The sequence below is a fragment of the Temnothorax nylanderi genome, unplaced genomic scaffold (assembly GCF_030848795.1).
Source record: "Temnothorax nylanderi isolate EJ_2023f unplaced genomic scaffold, tnyl_v1.0 TNYL_tig0410_pilon, whole genome shotgun sequence".
Classification (NCBI taxonomy): domain Eukaryota; kingdom Metazoa; phylum Arthropoda; class Insecta; order Hymenoptera; family Formicidae; genus Temnothorax; species Temnothorax nylanderi.
The window spans coordinates 9,895-27,691 of NW_027249472.1; the positions used below are offsets into that span (position 1 = coordinate 9,895).

The 17,797-nt window shown below is 38.8% G+C and overlaps 1 protein-coding gene across 1 annotated transcript; it reads right to left on the reverse strand.

Moving 5' to 3' along the window:
* Window positions 1-4,040: 4,040 nt before the first annotated feature.
* On the reverse strand, window positions 4,041-4,896 carry LOC139782415 (uncharacterized). The gene is made up of 4 exons (XM_071721442.1): window positions 4,807-4,896; window positions 4,559-4,717; window positions 4,378-4,498; window positions 4,041-4,276 (listed from the first exon to the last, which is right to left on the reverse strand). The coding sequence occupies exons 1-4, from the start codon at window positions 4,894-4,896 to the stop codon at window positions 4,041-4,043; spliced, it is 606 nt and encodes a 201-aa protein (XP_071577543.1).
* Window positions 4,897-17,797: the final 12,901 nt, after the last annotated feature.

Here is a 17,797-nt window from a genome sequence, read left to right on the forward strand (position 1 = left end):
ATTTAACCCAAATATGGCATAAAGCTCTAAATTATCTCCAAGAATATGCAATATTGCAAAGTTTACCTTTCTTTCTGAGTTTCCAATTTATAGATATACCGTTAGTTGGAAGTTTATTAATCTCATTAATGAGAGTTGCAAAAATCTGCTTATTACCAACTTGTACGTAATCAGTAACGTTATATAATTGTATAAAAAAAAATATTTTCAAACATACTCGCGTACTGCTCGTCGATACCACCTATAGTGCAATATACTCCAAACTTATGTAAACCTCGGTGTGTACCTAATAGATTATTTATTTCTAATTCATCGTAATAAAGGATCAAAGGTAATACATCTGCTCGGGGGGCGGTAAAGCGATCCCCGGATTGCGATTGAACGAGACTCGAAGGACCATCGGGGCTGTGTCTCGGTCCCCGCAACGCGAGTGAGCGATAAAGTACGTGCAGCGAGTAGTATGCAAGCAAAGGCGACTCACCGTTTCGTTGCCCGGTGCCCTCTCGGGTGTGTACTCGAGTCGTCCGTCTCCCGTAGGCTGGCAAACCCTCCGTGATAGCGGGAAGATGTGCGGCAGGCAAGGGTAGAAGCAGGCGGCAGGCAAGAAAGACACGCAGAAGAGGCAGGCAAGCAAAATGCACATAACAGTGGCAAGCAGAGCGAGTCACGGCGCGCGGTGCTCGGTGAATCGGTTCCAGTACAGACTCGATCACTTCCAAAGGTGTGTTGACTCGACGACTTCCGAAACGAGAGAATCGTGTTGATTGGACGACTTCCGAATGGAGTGTGTTGCTTGTACGACTTCCGAAGGGAGAGTGTTGCTTGAACGACTTCCGAAGGGAGAGTGTCTGCTCGCGTCGCGCTCCTGTTGAGAACCGGCGCGAGCGAGTATTTGTTCCAATAATTGGGGATGCCACCCGCGGGCGGGCAGCACGAGTCGGGTGAGTCGCGCGAATATTGACTTAGATCGCGATCCACCAACGTTTCGCGCGAGTCACCAACGCGGGATCTATTTATTGACGGCGCGACTTTACCGTCGAATCACGAACACACGACAAATTACTGTAACGCGAATGATCGCTAATGCTATTGCGGACGAATTAACGATTAACACTAATATGTACAGCTATGTACAGGGGGCGAGCGCCAAACAACATCATTGTCATGCTGTTGTTTAATAGAATGCCAGATTTATTTTGTAATACACTTGTTATTATTTTGTTCTGTTCATTTTCTTTAATATTTGATATTATTTTGTTATATACATCTGGCAACTCTAAAAATGTCTTTAATATTTTTTAAAGAAATACGATGCATATTTTTTAATTTTTTACGAGCATTTATTTATCAGTTTTCATAAGCTTAGAATCAATAAACGCGCCGATACATGTTTCCTGCGGTTATATCAAAGATTTCAATGTTTTAAAATAAAGCATTGTTTGGTATTCCGAGGAATAATGTGCAAATACGTTATTTAAAATATTAAACATAGCACTTAAATCTTGATGAGGACTTAAATTAATAGACTTGTATTTTGCAACAAATAAACTCGAAATTTGTACGCTCTTTTCTGCAAATTCCATAACTGTGATATTGGAAGTATTAATGGCACAAGAAGTAGATAATATTGATTGTGAGGATGGATTATATGTTATCTCTTACATAATAGAAGTTTTATCAATTTTTAAAATATTATTGCTATTATAATATGTAGGTATTGTCTCCAATACTGTTTTTTGAATGAATTCTGGATAAATGTTTAAAGAAACTATAAATATCACTAAAAGTGCGAGGACACATTTTTGCTGGCAATTCTGTTGACAACTTTTGTCGACATAAAAAAAAAGAATGTAGTTTTGTAGAGTGATTTAATTTGCAATGTGCTTTTAAACATGTAGTAGAGTTATACGGTTCAAAGCAAAACGGGCAAGAGTACATTGTGAAAAATTTAACTTTTATTAGTTATAAAATAGAATATAAGAAAATTAATAATTTAGAATAACTATACTAAAGATACTTTTCGAAACTAATAATCGCAGAAATAAAATAAACTTTAAATATTAAATAAAAAAAACTTTACATATGTGCAATGATCACAGTTTATTTTGTGATCGCAAATTTTTGATGCAGAAAAGGTGTTTTTAAATTTTATCTAATTTTTTATATTTTAGGAAATACTGTTTAACGCACTTATTATTTCGGTAATACTGAAGGAGACGGGCTTCCTCTCCGATTTCGATGAAATTAGGCTTATTCGACGCGTTTTTGCATAAAACGACCGAATCTGGCAGAAAAAAGTTTCGCTCTGCCACGCGAAGCGAGATATTAATTATTAAAGTTGACGACTTTCAGGTTATAATTCCTGTCATACCGACGAGATGTAGCGACTACGAACATGCCCTATGGCCATATGCGCATGCTCAGTGGCCGCACGCGCATGCAAAAGTGCGTGAATTTGAAACGTATGCATACTTATAATGCATAAATATAAATATGTACTTTTCATATACCAACTATTCTCTGCTTTAACAAATTATTTCTGCTACAGATATTAAGCGTCGAAGTTAACGAAACAGAAATAATTTGTTAAAGCAGAGAATAGTTGCAGGTATATGAAAAGTACATATTTATATACCAACTATTCATAGAACATATAAATGTGTACGATGAATAAGTACATATAAATATGTAGGGGAGACCGGGGCCTAACCGTCGCCGGGGTTGAACCGTCAAATCAAATATCTCGGAACCTGTATATTGTGCGAACTCGCTATTAACATTGTAAACGCTGCTTATGGTACCCATGTGACCAACGGAGTTTCGGCAGGTTACCTGCCGTGTTATGATTTTTACGAGGGCAAACGTGTTTTCGGAAGGTGAAAGTTACATTTTCTGCGCGTGGAAATTTTGTAATATCTGCAATAATATTTGCTCTCCAAATCTCGAGGTACGTGATTATAAAGAGTAATGCATGCTGAACACGAATCCAGTGTAGTTTTTTCATTATCGTTGATGTCTAATATTTCGTGGGCGATCAAACCTGAAACTTGTGTTTGGGGTTAATCCGTCAGTAAGCAGTCCGGGTGCATTTCCAAGGCATTTCCGGGCATTTCCAGGCTCACTGCATATGGAATATGGATGAGACGGGAATTACAACCGTTCAGACACCGAATAGAGTCATCGGACGTCGAGGAGTGAAACAAGTCGGGCGAGTGACTTCTGCGGAAAGAGGAACCCTCGTAACTATTTTTTGATAACGTTTCGCATAAAAATTTTAAATAAATTTTTATATTTTTCTCTTAAAAAACAATTATTAAGATGTATCCTATCATTTTTCAGGATTAGATGTACGTATATGTATTGAAAATGCAGTGTGACGGTTAAACCCCGGCATTTTTGAGATTTCAATTTTTCCACCGTTGTCGTTTTTGCTCTATACCGGTTAAACAAAGCGACGTAGATAAAAATTTCCTATATAAATTTTGTAGCTAAAGGTTCACTCTTTACAGTGGTATACCACATTTAACTACAATTATTTATTTTCTTGTTAAAAATCGGCACCGAAAAAAAACTGACGGTTAGGCCCCGGTCTCCCCTACTTTTCATATACCAACTATTCTCTGCTTTAACAAATTATTTTTCTTTTGTTAACTTCGACGCTTAATATTTGTAGCAGAAATAATTTGTTAAAGCAGAGAATAGTTGGTATATAAAAAGTATATATTTATATTTATGCATTATAAGTATCCATACGTTTCAAATTCGCGCACTTTTGCATGCACGTGCGGCCACGGAGCATGCGCATGAGGCCAAGGAAAAATAAAAAAGTGTGAATAATTTAATCGCAAATAATTTAATTAATGGTAAAATACATTGTTTGAAGTGCAATAATGAATTAAAAATAAACAGAAGTAACTTTCTATTTCGTTGTCGAAAAGTCTTGTATGAGAAAAGTAAACATAAGAAATATGTAAGGAAACAATGTGACTTCAAAGCAAGTGCAAAAATTAAAACATAGTTTAGCAATTCCAAATTAAGCTTTAAATTGAGTGAGATGGTCCAGCCTCCGAGACATCAGGTACATCGGTGAAAATCTTTGGTGGATATAATTTTGCAATTGCACAGAAAAAACTTTGCAAACGCTCTTCATATTTATGAACGCGTTTGAAAAGATATTCCGCTAAATATCCCGCTAAGTGATGAGTACGCGTACCATAGCGTGGGATATTCGCTCTCACTTCTCTCCAAACGCGTTCGATATGTTGAGTGTGGGCTCCTAAATATAGAACAAATACAAATAAATAATGTTAAGTTTAATGTAGTGTATATGAATGCATATGTTGCAATGTAAATGATTTATAAAGTGCCTGTACTAACCGGTATCTGGGTCGACAAAGTTCACAGAATGATTAACTGTCAAATGTTGGAAACCTTCACTATTCAAACAGTTATAAGATCTCCAACAATCTGACATTATTGTCGTCCCAGGTAAAATCCACTCTTTAATAATTTTAAGGAGTGTTTTCTCTGTGCGATCCGGAACTGCCACAAAAAATACTTTTTTCGATTCACGCTCGTATCCACCAAAGATCCACTTTCCTTCGATTATTCGGCCACAGTTATACTTTCTTTTGCCGATTTTGGCTTCGTCAATTTCAACAATTTTATTGGGTCCTCCAAGTTTTGTTGAATATTTTTCAGCCCAAAAGATGCAAACCTATAGCAATTTCCACATTATACATTTCATAAATATATATTTCATCTTTTTATATATCTCATGTATTTCATGTATCAAATTCTACTTACTTCTCGGCAAAAAGAAATCCAATCAACAACCGAATGATCGGAAAGTTGCAGTTCTGTACATAAAAACTGATGTCGCGGAGGTTTCAACATAATAAAGTACGCAGTTATTCTACATACTGTTTCTAAGCTTAATTTGCAATTACTAAACCATGTGTCAACTTTTGCACTTGCTTTGAAGCCACATTGTCTCTTCACATATTTCTTATGTTTATTTTTCTCGTACAAGGCTTTTTGGCAACGAAATAGAAGATTACTTCTGTCTACTTTTAATTCATTATTGCACTTTGGACAATGTTATTGTGCCATTAATTAATTTATTTGCGATTAAAAAATTTATTAATTCCTCCTTGTTGTGTGTTACAGCCAAAAATTCGTGCAGCTGCATTTTGCCTCGTGAATCGTAATAAAACTGCTGCTTGTCGCGTGTGAGGAAACAAAAGAGAATCAACATTCGAATTATGTTATTTTTCTTACTTACCAATCAGACAGATGTCACGTGACCTATCCTGTCCTTTTCTGTGCGTCTACGGAACATGCGTATGTAGCCGCGGAGAGAGCGGGGCATAGTCACAGTCGCTACATCGCGTCGGTATGACAGGTTTCATAACCTGATAGTCGTCAACTTTAGCAGTTAATATCTCGCTTCGCGGGGCAAAGCGACACTTTTTTCTGCCAGATTCGGTCGTTTTGTGCAAAAACGCGTCGAATAAGCCTAATTTCGTCGAAATCGGAGAGGAAGCCCGTCTCCTTCAGTATTACCATTATTTCTAAAACATATGATGAATTTTTATCGTATTTTGTCGTAAATTTATATAACTCACGTTGAATCAATAGCCATAAGTGATCACTTGCTGCAGGATATTCAGCATTCAGTACATAAAAGATTTTGAAGCAAGTGTCAATTGCTTTAAATGCCGATGTCACGTTGTACAAGACTTTGTCTACTGATACAAAAAACGATGAGATTTCAGCCAGAGTAGGTCCTACGACAATAATATACGGCTGAACTATCAAATTCATCTGATACATCTGATCAATCTGTTTTTGTCGAATATCGCTTATGTCTCCAGCAGTCTAAAATCATGTACATTACATCTTATAAAGATGTACATCCATTATTCTTTAGAATTAAATAAAACTTTAAATCATACAACTTTGATATGCACAACAAGACTTTCTTCAGATTCAATCATCAAAGGTTTTCAATGGCCCTTTTTTGTTCTGATTCGTCCTTTTGGAGGAATCCATGCGCTTTTGGGGGAATCATATAAGATAGCGCACACAATTGTGCAATAGCCTTATAATTAGATTCTATTTCCAAAAACGTAATAGAAATTATATTTAAGTACCCTTATGACTGTATAAAAATAATTGTGTACAATAATATACAAGCATATATCATTGCTTTGATCACTTTCTATTAATTGTAATAGTTCATGCACTCGAAGAATTTTCTTTGTTGCAAGAGGACTTTGAATAATTTGGACAAATTGAGGCCACTGATTAATGGCGTCTTCTGTCGCATTTAATTCCAAATGTTGAAAATCCTGAACTATTAATAACCAGCCCATTGTTGGATGATTTAAAATCGGCCATTTTTCAAATACTTCAGAAAGTGACTTATTCTGGTTATTTTGATTGTCATTCAAACGAATAGTAGTTGTAGCCTTCCAATGGTTTTCAACCACTTTCCATGGTTCTCGATTAGTTTCCAACCATTTGACGCTTGCGTCCAGCATTTCAGTTGTAACTAAAAATAGAATTATAGTTCATATGATATAGTTCAGAAAATATATATTGAAATACTTACTTACCGTTTGTACCGTCCGCCTCCACCTATGGTCAAAAATTCGCTCCTTTGCTAATCGAGTCTTAAAAGTATCAGCGGATGGACCGTAAGGCCGTTCCCTTAAGGAAGTGCCGCCAGATTTAGTTCAAATAATTTTACTCTCAATTCTAATACTTATTCACTTTATTGCGTGTGTCACATTCGGTGGTTCGATGCGGACTGAGTTTCAAAAAGGCCGTTGTCGATCAGTACAGTCCATCATAACAGTGTCTTGTAGGTGTCACCGCTAATAATTAATCTGAGCGCGTAATTTAATTTCTATGAGCTTAAACATTCCGCCCGCCTTGAGATCCTCTCAACAGGCTGTCGTGATGAAGATATTAAATATAAATAATATTAAAAAATTTGCTTGATATGCTCGTCAGGTATAAGACCTTTCGTGTATTACAACTATTCGACCTATTCGACAGGTAACGGCGCAAGATCCTTTACATTTCTTTTATATCAACCGGCGTTAGCCTTTACAGTAACTACTCTAATTATATTATCTTTCCCCGGGTGTACTGCCACTATTCTACCCATTTGCCATTGCAAGGGAGGACTATTGCTATTCTTAATGAGAACCAAAGTTCCTATTTCAATACGTGAGAAATCAGATTTTAACCATTTGGTACGTTGCTGCAATTCGTTAACATATTCTTTACTCCAATGACGCCAAAAATTCTGTTTCATCTTTTGAATATGCTTCCAAACAGATAATCTATTAGTAGGCACATTCTCTAACTCACCCTCGGGAATATCGGATAACGCAGTACCAATTAAAAAATGAGCAGGGGTGAGAGTTAGATTATCGTTCGGATCCAAAGCAAGGTAGCGGTCGCGAGTTAAGTACGGCCTCGATCTCGATTGCGAACGTATTAAATTCTTCAAACGTGAATAAAGTTTCCCCAATTGTCCGACGCATGTGATGTTTGAATCCCTTTACGGCGCGGGCGGCCTCCAATAGCCTACCAAAGTGAGGCGAGCGAGGGGGAATAAATTTCCAGTCAATTCCCTGATCGGCACAGAAACGATGAATTTCGTCATTATGCCCTTATGGAAAAATACACTCAACTTTTGGTGTTAACCGTTAAAAAAACACCATAGAAAAACCCTTAAAGTTGGGTGTGATTTCGGACCGCCAATTGAAGGTTAACCATCATTTGAAGGTTAATCTTCAATTGGCGGTCCGAAATCACACCCAACTTTAAGGGTTTTTCTTTGGATGATGGTTAACCTTCAAGTGATAGTTAACCTTCAATTAATGGTTAATCCTTAAAAATGACGGTATAAATCCTAAAATATGAACCCTCAAATGAAAGTAACAAATATGGCGTCCCAATGAGAATCTCTTAAGGGCTCTGCTCGCTGAACCGGACTCCTCGCCTCGATCCTCCCTCTCGGACGCTAGCTGCCGCAGCTCTCCCTTTCCTGGCGGTGAGCTCTCCCTGGTGATCCGATTCTCGCTCGGTTGGTCTCCAGAACACGCGCCGCAACGATCAATCCGTCAAGAAAGAGGTAACGGACTCGACACGTTCGAAGAAACGCAAGCAAGTGCGGCCATGACACCTAACGAGTGAGGAAGGAGGCGGGGGCTCCTTGAGAGTGGCGACTCGCGCGTAGCGCCATCTAATGTGAAACGATCGGGCGTTATAAAACGCGAAAAGAATTCGAGCGCAATATCTGAACAAATTATTTAATTTTTAATAAGTCCAATTATTAATATTTATTTTCATAATTGAAATTATTTTTTATTTTGATAAATGTAAATACAAATATCTTATTGTATTAATATTTATTATTAATTATTTAATTAGTTGCTTAATTTAACTTCTTGTTTAATAAATGAGCGGATGTAGTACTGAAAATGTATCTATTATATAATATTTTAATTTTCAAAATTGTCAAATTACAAACAGGAACTTTGTTGTGACTTTACAGTTATAAAGTAACTATTTAATGGAAATGGAAGCCTAAAAAAATTAATATTGTAACGCAATTATTATAATGCTCAAATCATAAAATATTTACATTATCCATGTCTGCCAATACAATATAATTTTTTATTTATATTGCATTTTATATAATGGCAATGTTATTATATATTTGACAGGCAAATCAAAACAGCTTCGAATCGATATCAAAATGATGAAATATTGATGTCTTAACAGAAAATACATAATTTACCTGTTTACAGTCTGGCGCGATGAATGTATGTCACAAATAATCTCTTCTTTTAAAAAATGTCATATAGCACAAACATCGAAATAAGCTTCAAATTTCGAGCATTATTTCGATATGATGTAATATCGATGATTTCGACGTCAATTAGACGTCGATTCGATGGGTCATTTCTCGCTAGGTAGGGCCTAAGTCAAATTTTTTAAATGAAAACCCCTTTTTTTATTGTACCATCTTTCTCTATTAAATAATTTGAACAACTTTTGTTTGAAAAATTCTTTTATTTGCCTAATACTTTTTGAGATATTCAAGGAAAACTTGGTAACTTTTTCAATATTTAGCTTATGATATCTTGATAATTGTTTGCCAGAGGAAAAAGTGGTATAGAGGACTTTTTGACTTGATTTTGTCTTAAGAATATGCTGTTGCAATAGCACTCCAATTTTTTTAAATATTTGTAAACACTCCAAGAAGATGCATCAAGAGATGCATACACAAATATTAAAAAAAAATTGGAGTATATTATTGCAACAGCACATTTTTTTGAAATAAAATTAAGTTAAAAAGTCCTCTGTACCACTTTTTTCTCTGGCAAACAATCATCAAGATATCACAAGCTAAATATATATTGAAAAAGTTACCAAGTTTTCCTTGAATATCTCAAAAAGTATTATATATTATATAAAAGTATTATCTAGAAAAATGGTACAATAAAAAATAGGGGTTTTTATTTAAAAAATTTGACTTAGGCCCTATTGGGCTCAATACAGGCCCTGGATCCAAAATCCAATAAGATCGTCTATTGGCCCCCTTCAAACCTTTCAACTTTTATCTGAAACACTTTTCCAATAAACCAAGCCGTCAATTGACACTTAACGAAAATTAACACAATAACATTTAAACGACACCCAACGATAAAGGGATCATGGCGACATTGATTAAATCGACATAGAACATTAAAGGTTAACACTCTGTTAACACCAAACCAACATCCAACGACGAGGATCAATCTCCAACCTACACTAAACATTGAGGCTTAATCCTCAACCTACACTTATCATTGAGAATAAACTCCCAATAAACACTCATTATTGAGGATTAAACCCACAATTTACCTAAACCTTAATGGTCAACACTCAATCTACACCTAAATTTAAGTGTTGACACTTAACTTTGATGACAAACACTAAACTTACGCCCAAATTTGAGTGTTAACTCTCAATGGTGGGTGTTAACCATCAAAGTTGAGTGTACTTTTTCATAAGGGTGTTGTTTCGAATTGAATAGTTTATATAATTGTTTGGTTAATGTCAAGATTAAGGGCGACCTCACTGATTGCAATGACCTTGATATATGTTGTCAAGGTCATGACCCCGAGTAACCTTCAGAAGGTTTTAGCCGTCGCTCGTTATTCATTAAAAAGTTATTAACAAAAAAAGTTTGGAAAAAATAGCAGCTATTTTGAGTATTGGAAGGCATAAATAACTAATATATATGTCGAAATAGTTCACGCATACACTTTCCACGCGAAACGAGGTGCCACATGGGTTCGTGACGCGCTTTACAAGCTCGTTTAAGTACATGCGTGGGCGGGGGGGGCTTCGCCCCCCTGCACCCCCCATTGTGTGAGTAAACCTAGGAGTGTGGGCGGGGGGGCTCCGCACCCCCCGTGCACTGGGCGGTGTGGGTTGGGTTGATGGGTGGGCAGGGGGGGCCTCGCCCCCCGCACCCTCCATGGACACGCCTTCGACGTGCCCGGGTAGGAAATGTATTTCGCTTTAAGCGTGAGCGGGGGGGCTCCGCCCCCCCATGGGGGGGTGCAGGGGGGGCGGCGCCCCCCCGCTCACGCTTAAAGCGAAATACATTTCCTGCCCGGGCACGCCGAGGGCGTGTCCATGGGGGAGGGGGGTGCGGGGGGGGCGAAGCCACCCCCTGCCCACCCATCAACCCAACCCACACCGCCCACTGCACGGGGGGATGCGGGGGGGGCGGAGCCCCCCCCACCCACACTTCTAGGTTTACTCACACAATGGGGGGAAGGGTGCAAGGGGGGCAAAGTCCCCCACGCCCACACATGTACTTTGATATATTATATAGGCCATATTTATGCCTTCCAATACTCAAAATAGCTGCTATATTTTCCAAACTTTTTTTTGTTAATAACTTTTTAACGAATAACGAGCGACGGCTAAAACCTTCTGAAGGTCACTCGGGGTCACCTCGGGGTCATGACCTTAACAACATATATCAAGGTCATTGAAATCGGTGAGGTCGCCCTTAATCTTGACATTTACCAATTGTTTTAATTCGTTGTTTGCCCCCATGAAATTAGTTGCATTATCTGAATAAATTACTCTGGCCTCTCCTCGTCTAGCGAAGAACCGGCGTAAGTTAGCAATAAATGCCTCCGTAGTCAGATCAGAGACAACTTCCAAATGCACCGCCTTAGTAGTTAGGTATATGTAAACCGCAACATAAATCTTAATTTTATTTTTATTGCGAAAGCGTTTTTCCTTTATAAAAAACAGACCACAGTAATCTATACCTGTCGTTTCAAACGGACGCGTGCTCACTAGCCTGTCTTTCGGAAGGCTTCCCATTACATACCTTGGTGTGGACGGCGCAAACAAAAACACTTCATGCACGTACGTACGATATGCTTAGCAACATTTTTACCCCTAAGAGGCCAATACGATTGTCTCACTATATACAATAGTTTGAACGCTACAATGGTAATTTTTAATATGAGCTTCCCTAAATATCAATCTAGTAAAATGATTATCGCTGGGCAGGAGTATCGGATGCTTCTGATTATAATTCAATTTCGCAATTTCTAACCTTCCGCCAACTCGTAATGTTCCTAAGTTATTTATAAATGGACTTAATGGTAATAATCTACTTTTAGAGCTTAAGATTTTACCCTGTTGCAGATCTCGCATTTCCTCTGCAAACGCACTAACCTGCACCAAACGAATCACGCAGTTCGTCGCTTCCTGCAATTCGACAGTCTTTATGTATCCTACGCGTTTCTCCTTACCATGACTGTTGTGTGCAAATCGCAAGCACCACGCCACAACCCTTCGCAATACAGTTTACGATGAAAATCGCTCGATGATGTCCATCGTAATCGTCGTCTTCAGGCTGATAATTGGTTTTTGTTCTGGCATTTCAATATTTTCCACCAAATTGGCAGGCCACGCTTCTTCATCTTCCTTCAACCATTCAGGTCCATTTAACCACAAATTGTTTTGTGCAAATTCCATTGGAAACTGTCCACGAGATAATGCGTCAGCAGGATTCTGTTGAGATGGGACATGCCTCCAAAGAGCCTTTTCTGTGGCAGCCTGTATTTGCGCTACTCTGTTTTCCACAAATGTTTTGAGCCTGTGAGGCGAGGAATATATCCAATGAATTGCAATAATAGAATCACACCAAAAACATTTTTGATTGAATATTCAATTTAGTGCCTTGTCCACGACTACATATAAATGCTAGTAGCAGAGCCGCGCATAACTCCAGCCTGGCTAGAGACACCTTCTTCAGTGGAGCCACTCGTGATTTGGCGCATACTAGTCTCACCATGCAATGACTTGCCCCATCCATAGAGCGCAAATATATGCATGCGCCAAAGGCCTTCTCGCTTGCATCACAAAATCCGTGCAATTGCAGCAGTGCCGGATTAAGGTAGCTTAGGGCCTAAGGCTAAGATTAGAAAGGGCCGAATTACAATTCAATAAAATTAAACGAAGTATAGGCTCTCTAGAATAAATCAAAGGAAATAGGTGAGGCAATCGGAGCCAAGCGCGGTAGTCAATGCGCAGACAAATTGTAATAATAAATAAATATATTAAAAACGAACGTTTCGACACTTTTTTTGTGTCATCCTCGCGCTTGGCTCCGATTGCCTCACCTATTTCCTTTAATTCAATAAAAATTATACTTTATTTGAAACAAATTGAAACAATATTTATGTACACAAATCAGTCATTTATTCATATAAAATAATAAAATACATTTAAGTTATAAAATTGAATACTTGAATATTAAAAATTCTGTTTCTTTGCTTTTGTTGAAGCAAAGTCATTGATAATTATATCAATATCTAGCGCTTAACAATAGTGCTTTCTATGCTGAGTAAAGCTAATGCACACAAATTCTCCTCTGACATTGTAGATCGCAAACAATTTTTTACTCTTTTTAATAGCGAGAAAGAGCGTTCTCCACTGCAGTTTGTGATCATCAAAGATAAATAAATTTTTAATGATGTTTCAACATTTGGAAAGCTTTCGACTACTTTTACCTCTACGATTACTCTAAATAGTCACAAACATAAACTCTCTTCATCTTTTTGCTTTATTTTAGAGTTTTTCACAAACCTAAGAAACTGCATGAATTCCATCGTGAAATCATCTGGAAAGTCAGTACTATATGTCTCACACAATCGTGTTACACCTTCTCTTACATTAGTCTCCGACATCTCACAAGAAAAGTTACTGAAGATACTGAAAACTTGAAAAATACCATCATAATTTTCAATTCGATTCTTTAAAGACACCTTTAATTTATCTATAACGACATTGAATGTATTGATCCTAAATATGTCTTTTGGAGAATAAGTTTCAGCTATAGAATCACTTTCTTTCCTTTTTCTTTTACGGCTTTGCTCCAGTCTATATTCGTTCATTTCAACCATGTTAAATGCTTTTTCTTCATACTCATCATACTTCTCACGCATTTCTTGAAGGACGATTTCAAGCTTTGTAATAAATTAACAGTTGTCGACAAATCTATTTTAAAACTCTGCAGTTGCTTGTTCACTCTATCAAAAGGTTGAAGAATTTCATTCCAAACGTGCAACAATATTCTGGTTTCCAGTAATTTTAGGGAATTAGCCAGGTTTTTCGCAGCTGTTTTGGTTTCTGGTTTTTGAGTAGATTCAGACTCCAGTTTAGTTAAACTTGCAAGGACATGATTGTATCCTATCAAAACAGCTTTAACAGCTTCAGCGTTAGCGCTCCGTCGAGTATCTGACTGCCTCTTAGACATTGAAATTCTCTTGGGCATTTCCTTACTAAGAATCGTCCAGCGATAAGTGGATGCCGAGAAAAATTTGTAGACATTTTGGATATTTCCGAAAAAAGACTTGTAGAACCAAGGGCTTTGGTTGTACTGCAGCATTCTGAAGATTCTAAATCTTCATGTCTTTCAGAATTTTTTTCACTATTGGATGCTACTGTCGATATAAAATAGTTTTTGAGAGAAGGAGTTCTCTGTAATACTTTTTTCTTCTTCGAATCTTTTAGTTTTTTCCAACCTCCTGTATTTTTACTCATTTTATATGTAAATTATATGTAATTTTATTGAACTATAGGGGAGAGTTGCCAAATGCGTGCCGGCCGCCTAAATCGTACCTCATCAATATTTCACGTTATTACTTAATATAAGCAACATTTAGTAACAAAAATATGAAATAAATGAGTAATATAGATAAAAGTTTAACAGATTACATCTTGTTTTGTGCGAGTTAACAACATTTAAAAAATTCAGGTACAACTAATGTAATTTTTTGATCAATTTATATAACTGATAATAATGTAATTATACAATTTTATTATAAATTTTTATATTTTTATAACAGAAGGTTTACTGTAGAATATTTTACATTCGTCGCATATACATATTTGCAATTATTATAAAGATTAAATCAATATTTTTATAAAATCTACCAAGTTTCCTAAATCGTACCATCATAAGATTTCCTGTATCGTGCCGGTACGATCAAGGAACTCGTGCTGTCGTGCTTAACATGACAGTAAAGTCCTTACCTTTTCATTATAGTGATCTATTAATTATTAAGCATTTAATCCTTTTTTTGATAAATTATTAGTATAAAATAGGTATAAGTTAGTGTTTCCTTTCATTAATTTTATATTTTAAATTATTTTTATTCATAAATTTGATACTTTCCAGAAGATATGATTTAAAAGATCCACGGGTACGATTTAGGCGACCGGTTGCTTAAATCGTACCTTTTGCAGTATGTTACAAAAAGACTTATAACGTGTTAAGTGGTACGCATTCGGCAACTCTCCCCTATTATGTTTCATACTTATGCTAAAGTAAAATGTAAAGTATTTAACTTACCCTTTAACAGTATTTAATAAATGTGATGTTAATAATTTAAAAAGAATATGTCGGGAATGCTTTGATAATGTCTTTGTTTGTAAGTAACTTCGTAATATCAAGCGGCTTTGTTCATTTTCTTTTAATATTTCACGGACAGTAGGCCGCTGAAGTCTTCTATACATCTCTGTTCCAACAAAACATTTTTGCCTTTTCGGAGCAGGCGGCTCGATGTTTTCTTCTGATTCGCAAGAAGAGCTCGCGGAATTATTGTGTTCTTGTTATTTACAAAGTTATATACTTGTAATAATAAAAAAATTTCTTATCTAAAAAAACCTATGTATTGTCACGTCTTTTTCACTCCCGGTCGTACCCGGGGCGTGCGACGAATCAAAAGGGGTCCGGGGAGAGAAGGGTGATGGGCCTCTCCGACGACTCCTCGCACGGCTCGGTAATCCGACGCGAAACTTTAATATTGGGCGCCAGACGCGTAGACACGCGTCCACGAAATACTCCAAGACCGCGAAAATCCGGAAACACAAAACGCAAGAGATCCGGCGTGCGAGAGAGCGGCCAGCTCGACTAATGATTGTGGGCGGGGTTGATAAAAGGGCAGCGCAACATTCGGCGGGGTGACGCGTAAATCACACTCACATAGTTAATGAAATTGGAGAACAAGATTTATTATGAAGAGTCGTGTAATTAATGAACAAAAGAAGAATGAAATTATGAAATTCGGACATTAATGGTGTAATTAATAAGCAAAAGAAAGATGAGAATATTGAACTCCGACATTAGAAAATTCTTCCGATTGAAAAATTGAACGCAGTTAGATAACGTAGCATGAAAAATATTAGTCTCGAGCTTGGATGAAATACAGTAAACGGAACAGATTAAATAATACGTCAATTCACAGCAGACGCGCGGAATGCGTCGTGATCAAGAAAATTAAACTTACAACTAACATAGAATATCGGCAAAACGACACAGCCGAATATGAAATAACCGGAATAAACGCGAAATAATAGTATCAATAACACGAAGTATCGCGAAAGAGTAGTGGGCCACGTTCGGAGCGCGTGAACGCCACGTCCAAAACCGCACAGGAATTCTGTCGCCAGATTGTCTTAATCTAACGCCAGGATCTTAATTCTTAGTCTAACGCGAGTATCTTAATTCTTAGTCTAACGCGAGTATCTTAATTCTTAGTCTAACGCGAGTGTCCTAATCTAACGCGAGCGACAATTGTAGCGCAAGCAATGTCCAAGCGCAACACGCTATTGCCAGCAATCCTTTAACGCGAAGAATGAGGGGCAGAGGCCCTCGACATAACGCAAAATACTGTAGCTAACGCGAAAATACGAAATTCTCGCAAGTAACAACGCAAGGTGCTATAACTAACGCGAAAACACGAAATTACCGCGAGCAACGGAGGAACGCAGTAACGAACGCGAATGCCATTCTAACCCTCGTATCCTAACGCAAACACGGGCTGAACGCAATCATTCGCACGCGAAAATCGAACGGGACGCCACAATAAGTCACCGCGAATCATACGTTAACGCAGGGAACGGCCCAACGATTATTTTCTAACGCACTTGACATCCTAACGCCAAAATCCACCGAACGCGAATAACATTCCGACGCGAATAATCTCTGAACGCACTCGTTCCAGCGCGAGAAACGACCAAATGCAATTTATTAATCTAACGTAAATAATATCTCGACGCAAGTACCATCCGAATGTAATTACTCCAACGCGAAAAATTACCGAACGCGAGTGATACTCGGACGCAAGTATCCTAAGGCACGAAATTGCCGAGCACGAAATATTCGAACGCAATTACTGTCGCGTGTGGAATCTAAGTCCCGATCGAACGAATTGCGACGCATAAAGAAACGCGCGGTTGCGAACGCGAAGGTCGCGAGACGAATTCCCGATATCGGAACTCGTCATCGATGCATCGGCCGCGATCTCCAGAGGCGCGCAACTTTTGGTCAAGATCCCGTGGCCACGAGACCATTCCGGTGCCCCTCGCTGTCGTTCTCGATCGCGAAATCTACGCCTGATCGGCGAGTAACGTCGACATTGAATTATTCCCGAGCGAGAGCGCAACCCGGAGGGCGGTGTCGTGGCTTTACATAGCAAATATTACCGAGGCAACCTCACCGTTCTTCCGTTCTCCCTCGAAAGCTCCTCGCCGTCGCCCCAAGGGTCGGGAGACTCGCCGAGAGGATCGTCAAGATACTCGCCAAGAAAATCGCCAAACTAATTTGATATCGCGACTGCTATCTTACGAGGCGTAGGCCGTCGAAGACGATCCAGGAGTGCTCCCGAAATTTCGCTCGATGGCGGAATCGATTGCGCGCCCCACCCCGGGCGTACGCAGTTACGCAGCCGCTCGATGCTAACGCGCGGACCAATTAGGGGCGAGCCCGCAAGCTCGCGACGTATCCTTGCGCAGGGCCGACAATTCCGGCTTCCGCAGGGCGCTTAAGGCTTTTTCGCGCGCACGACGATTTCGCCGGGATCCTTCCCGGTAGCGGACGAGACGCTAATGTCCCCGTGTTTCTCGTTTCGGTCCTGGAATGGTGGCCATCCATCCCGGAGTCCTTTTTGCAGGTGAGGAGGGCAGGCGAAGTTCATTCCGCCCCGGCGTCCCGGGGCCCTGCCTCTACGGGTCCGTCCGTCCCGTATCACGCGCCGCGCGCGTGTCCTTCCGCGCTCCCTTGCGCCCGCTGGCCGGCGAGTCTCGCCGCGGTCCGCTCGCGTCGATCGATATCCTGGCTCGATTCCTCTCGGTCGATTCCGCATTTTACGATCCGCTGCATCTCCTCAGGAACTCCAGTCTCAGCTCG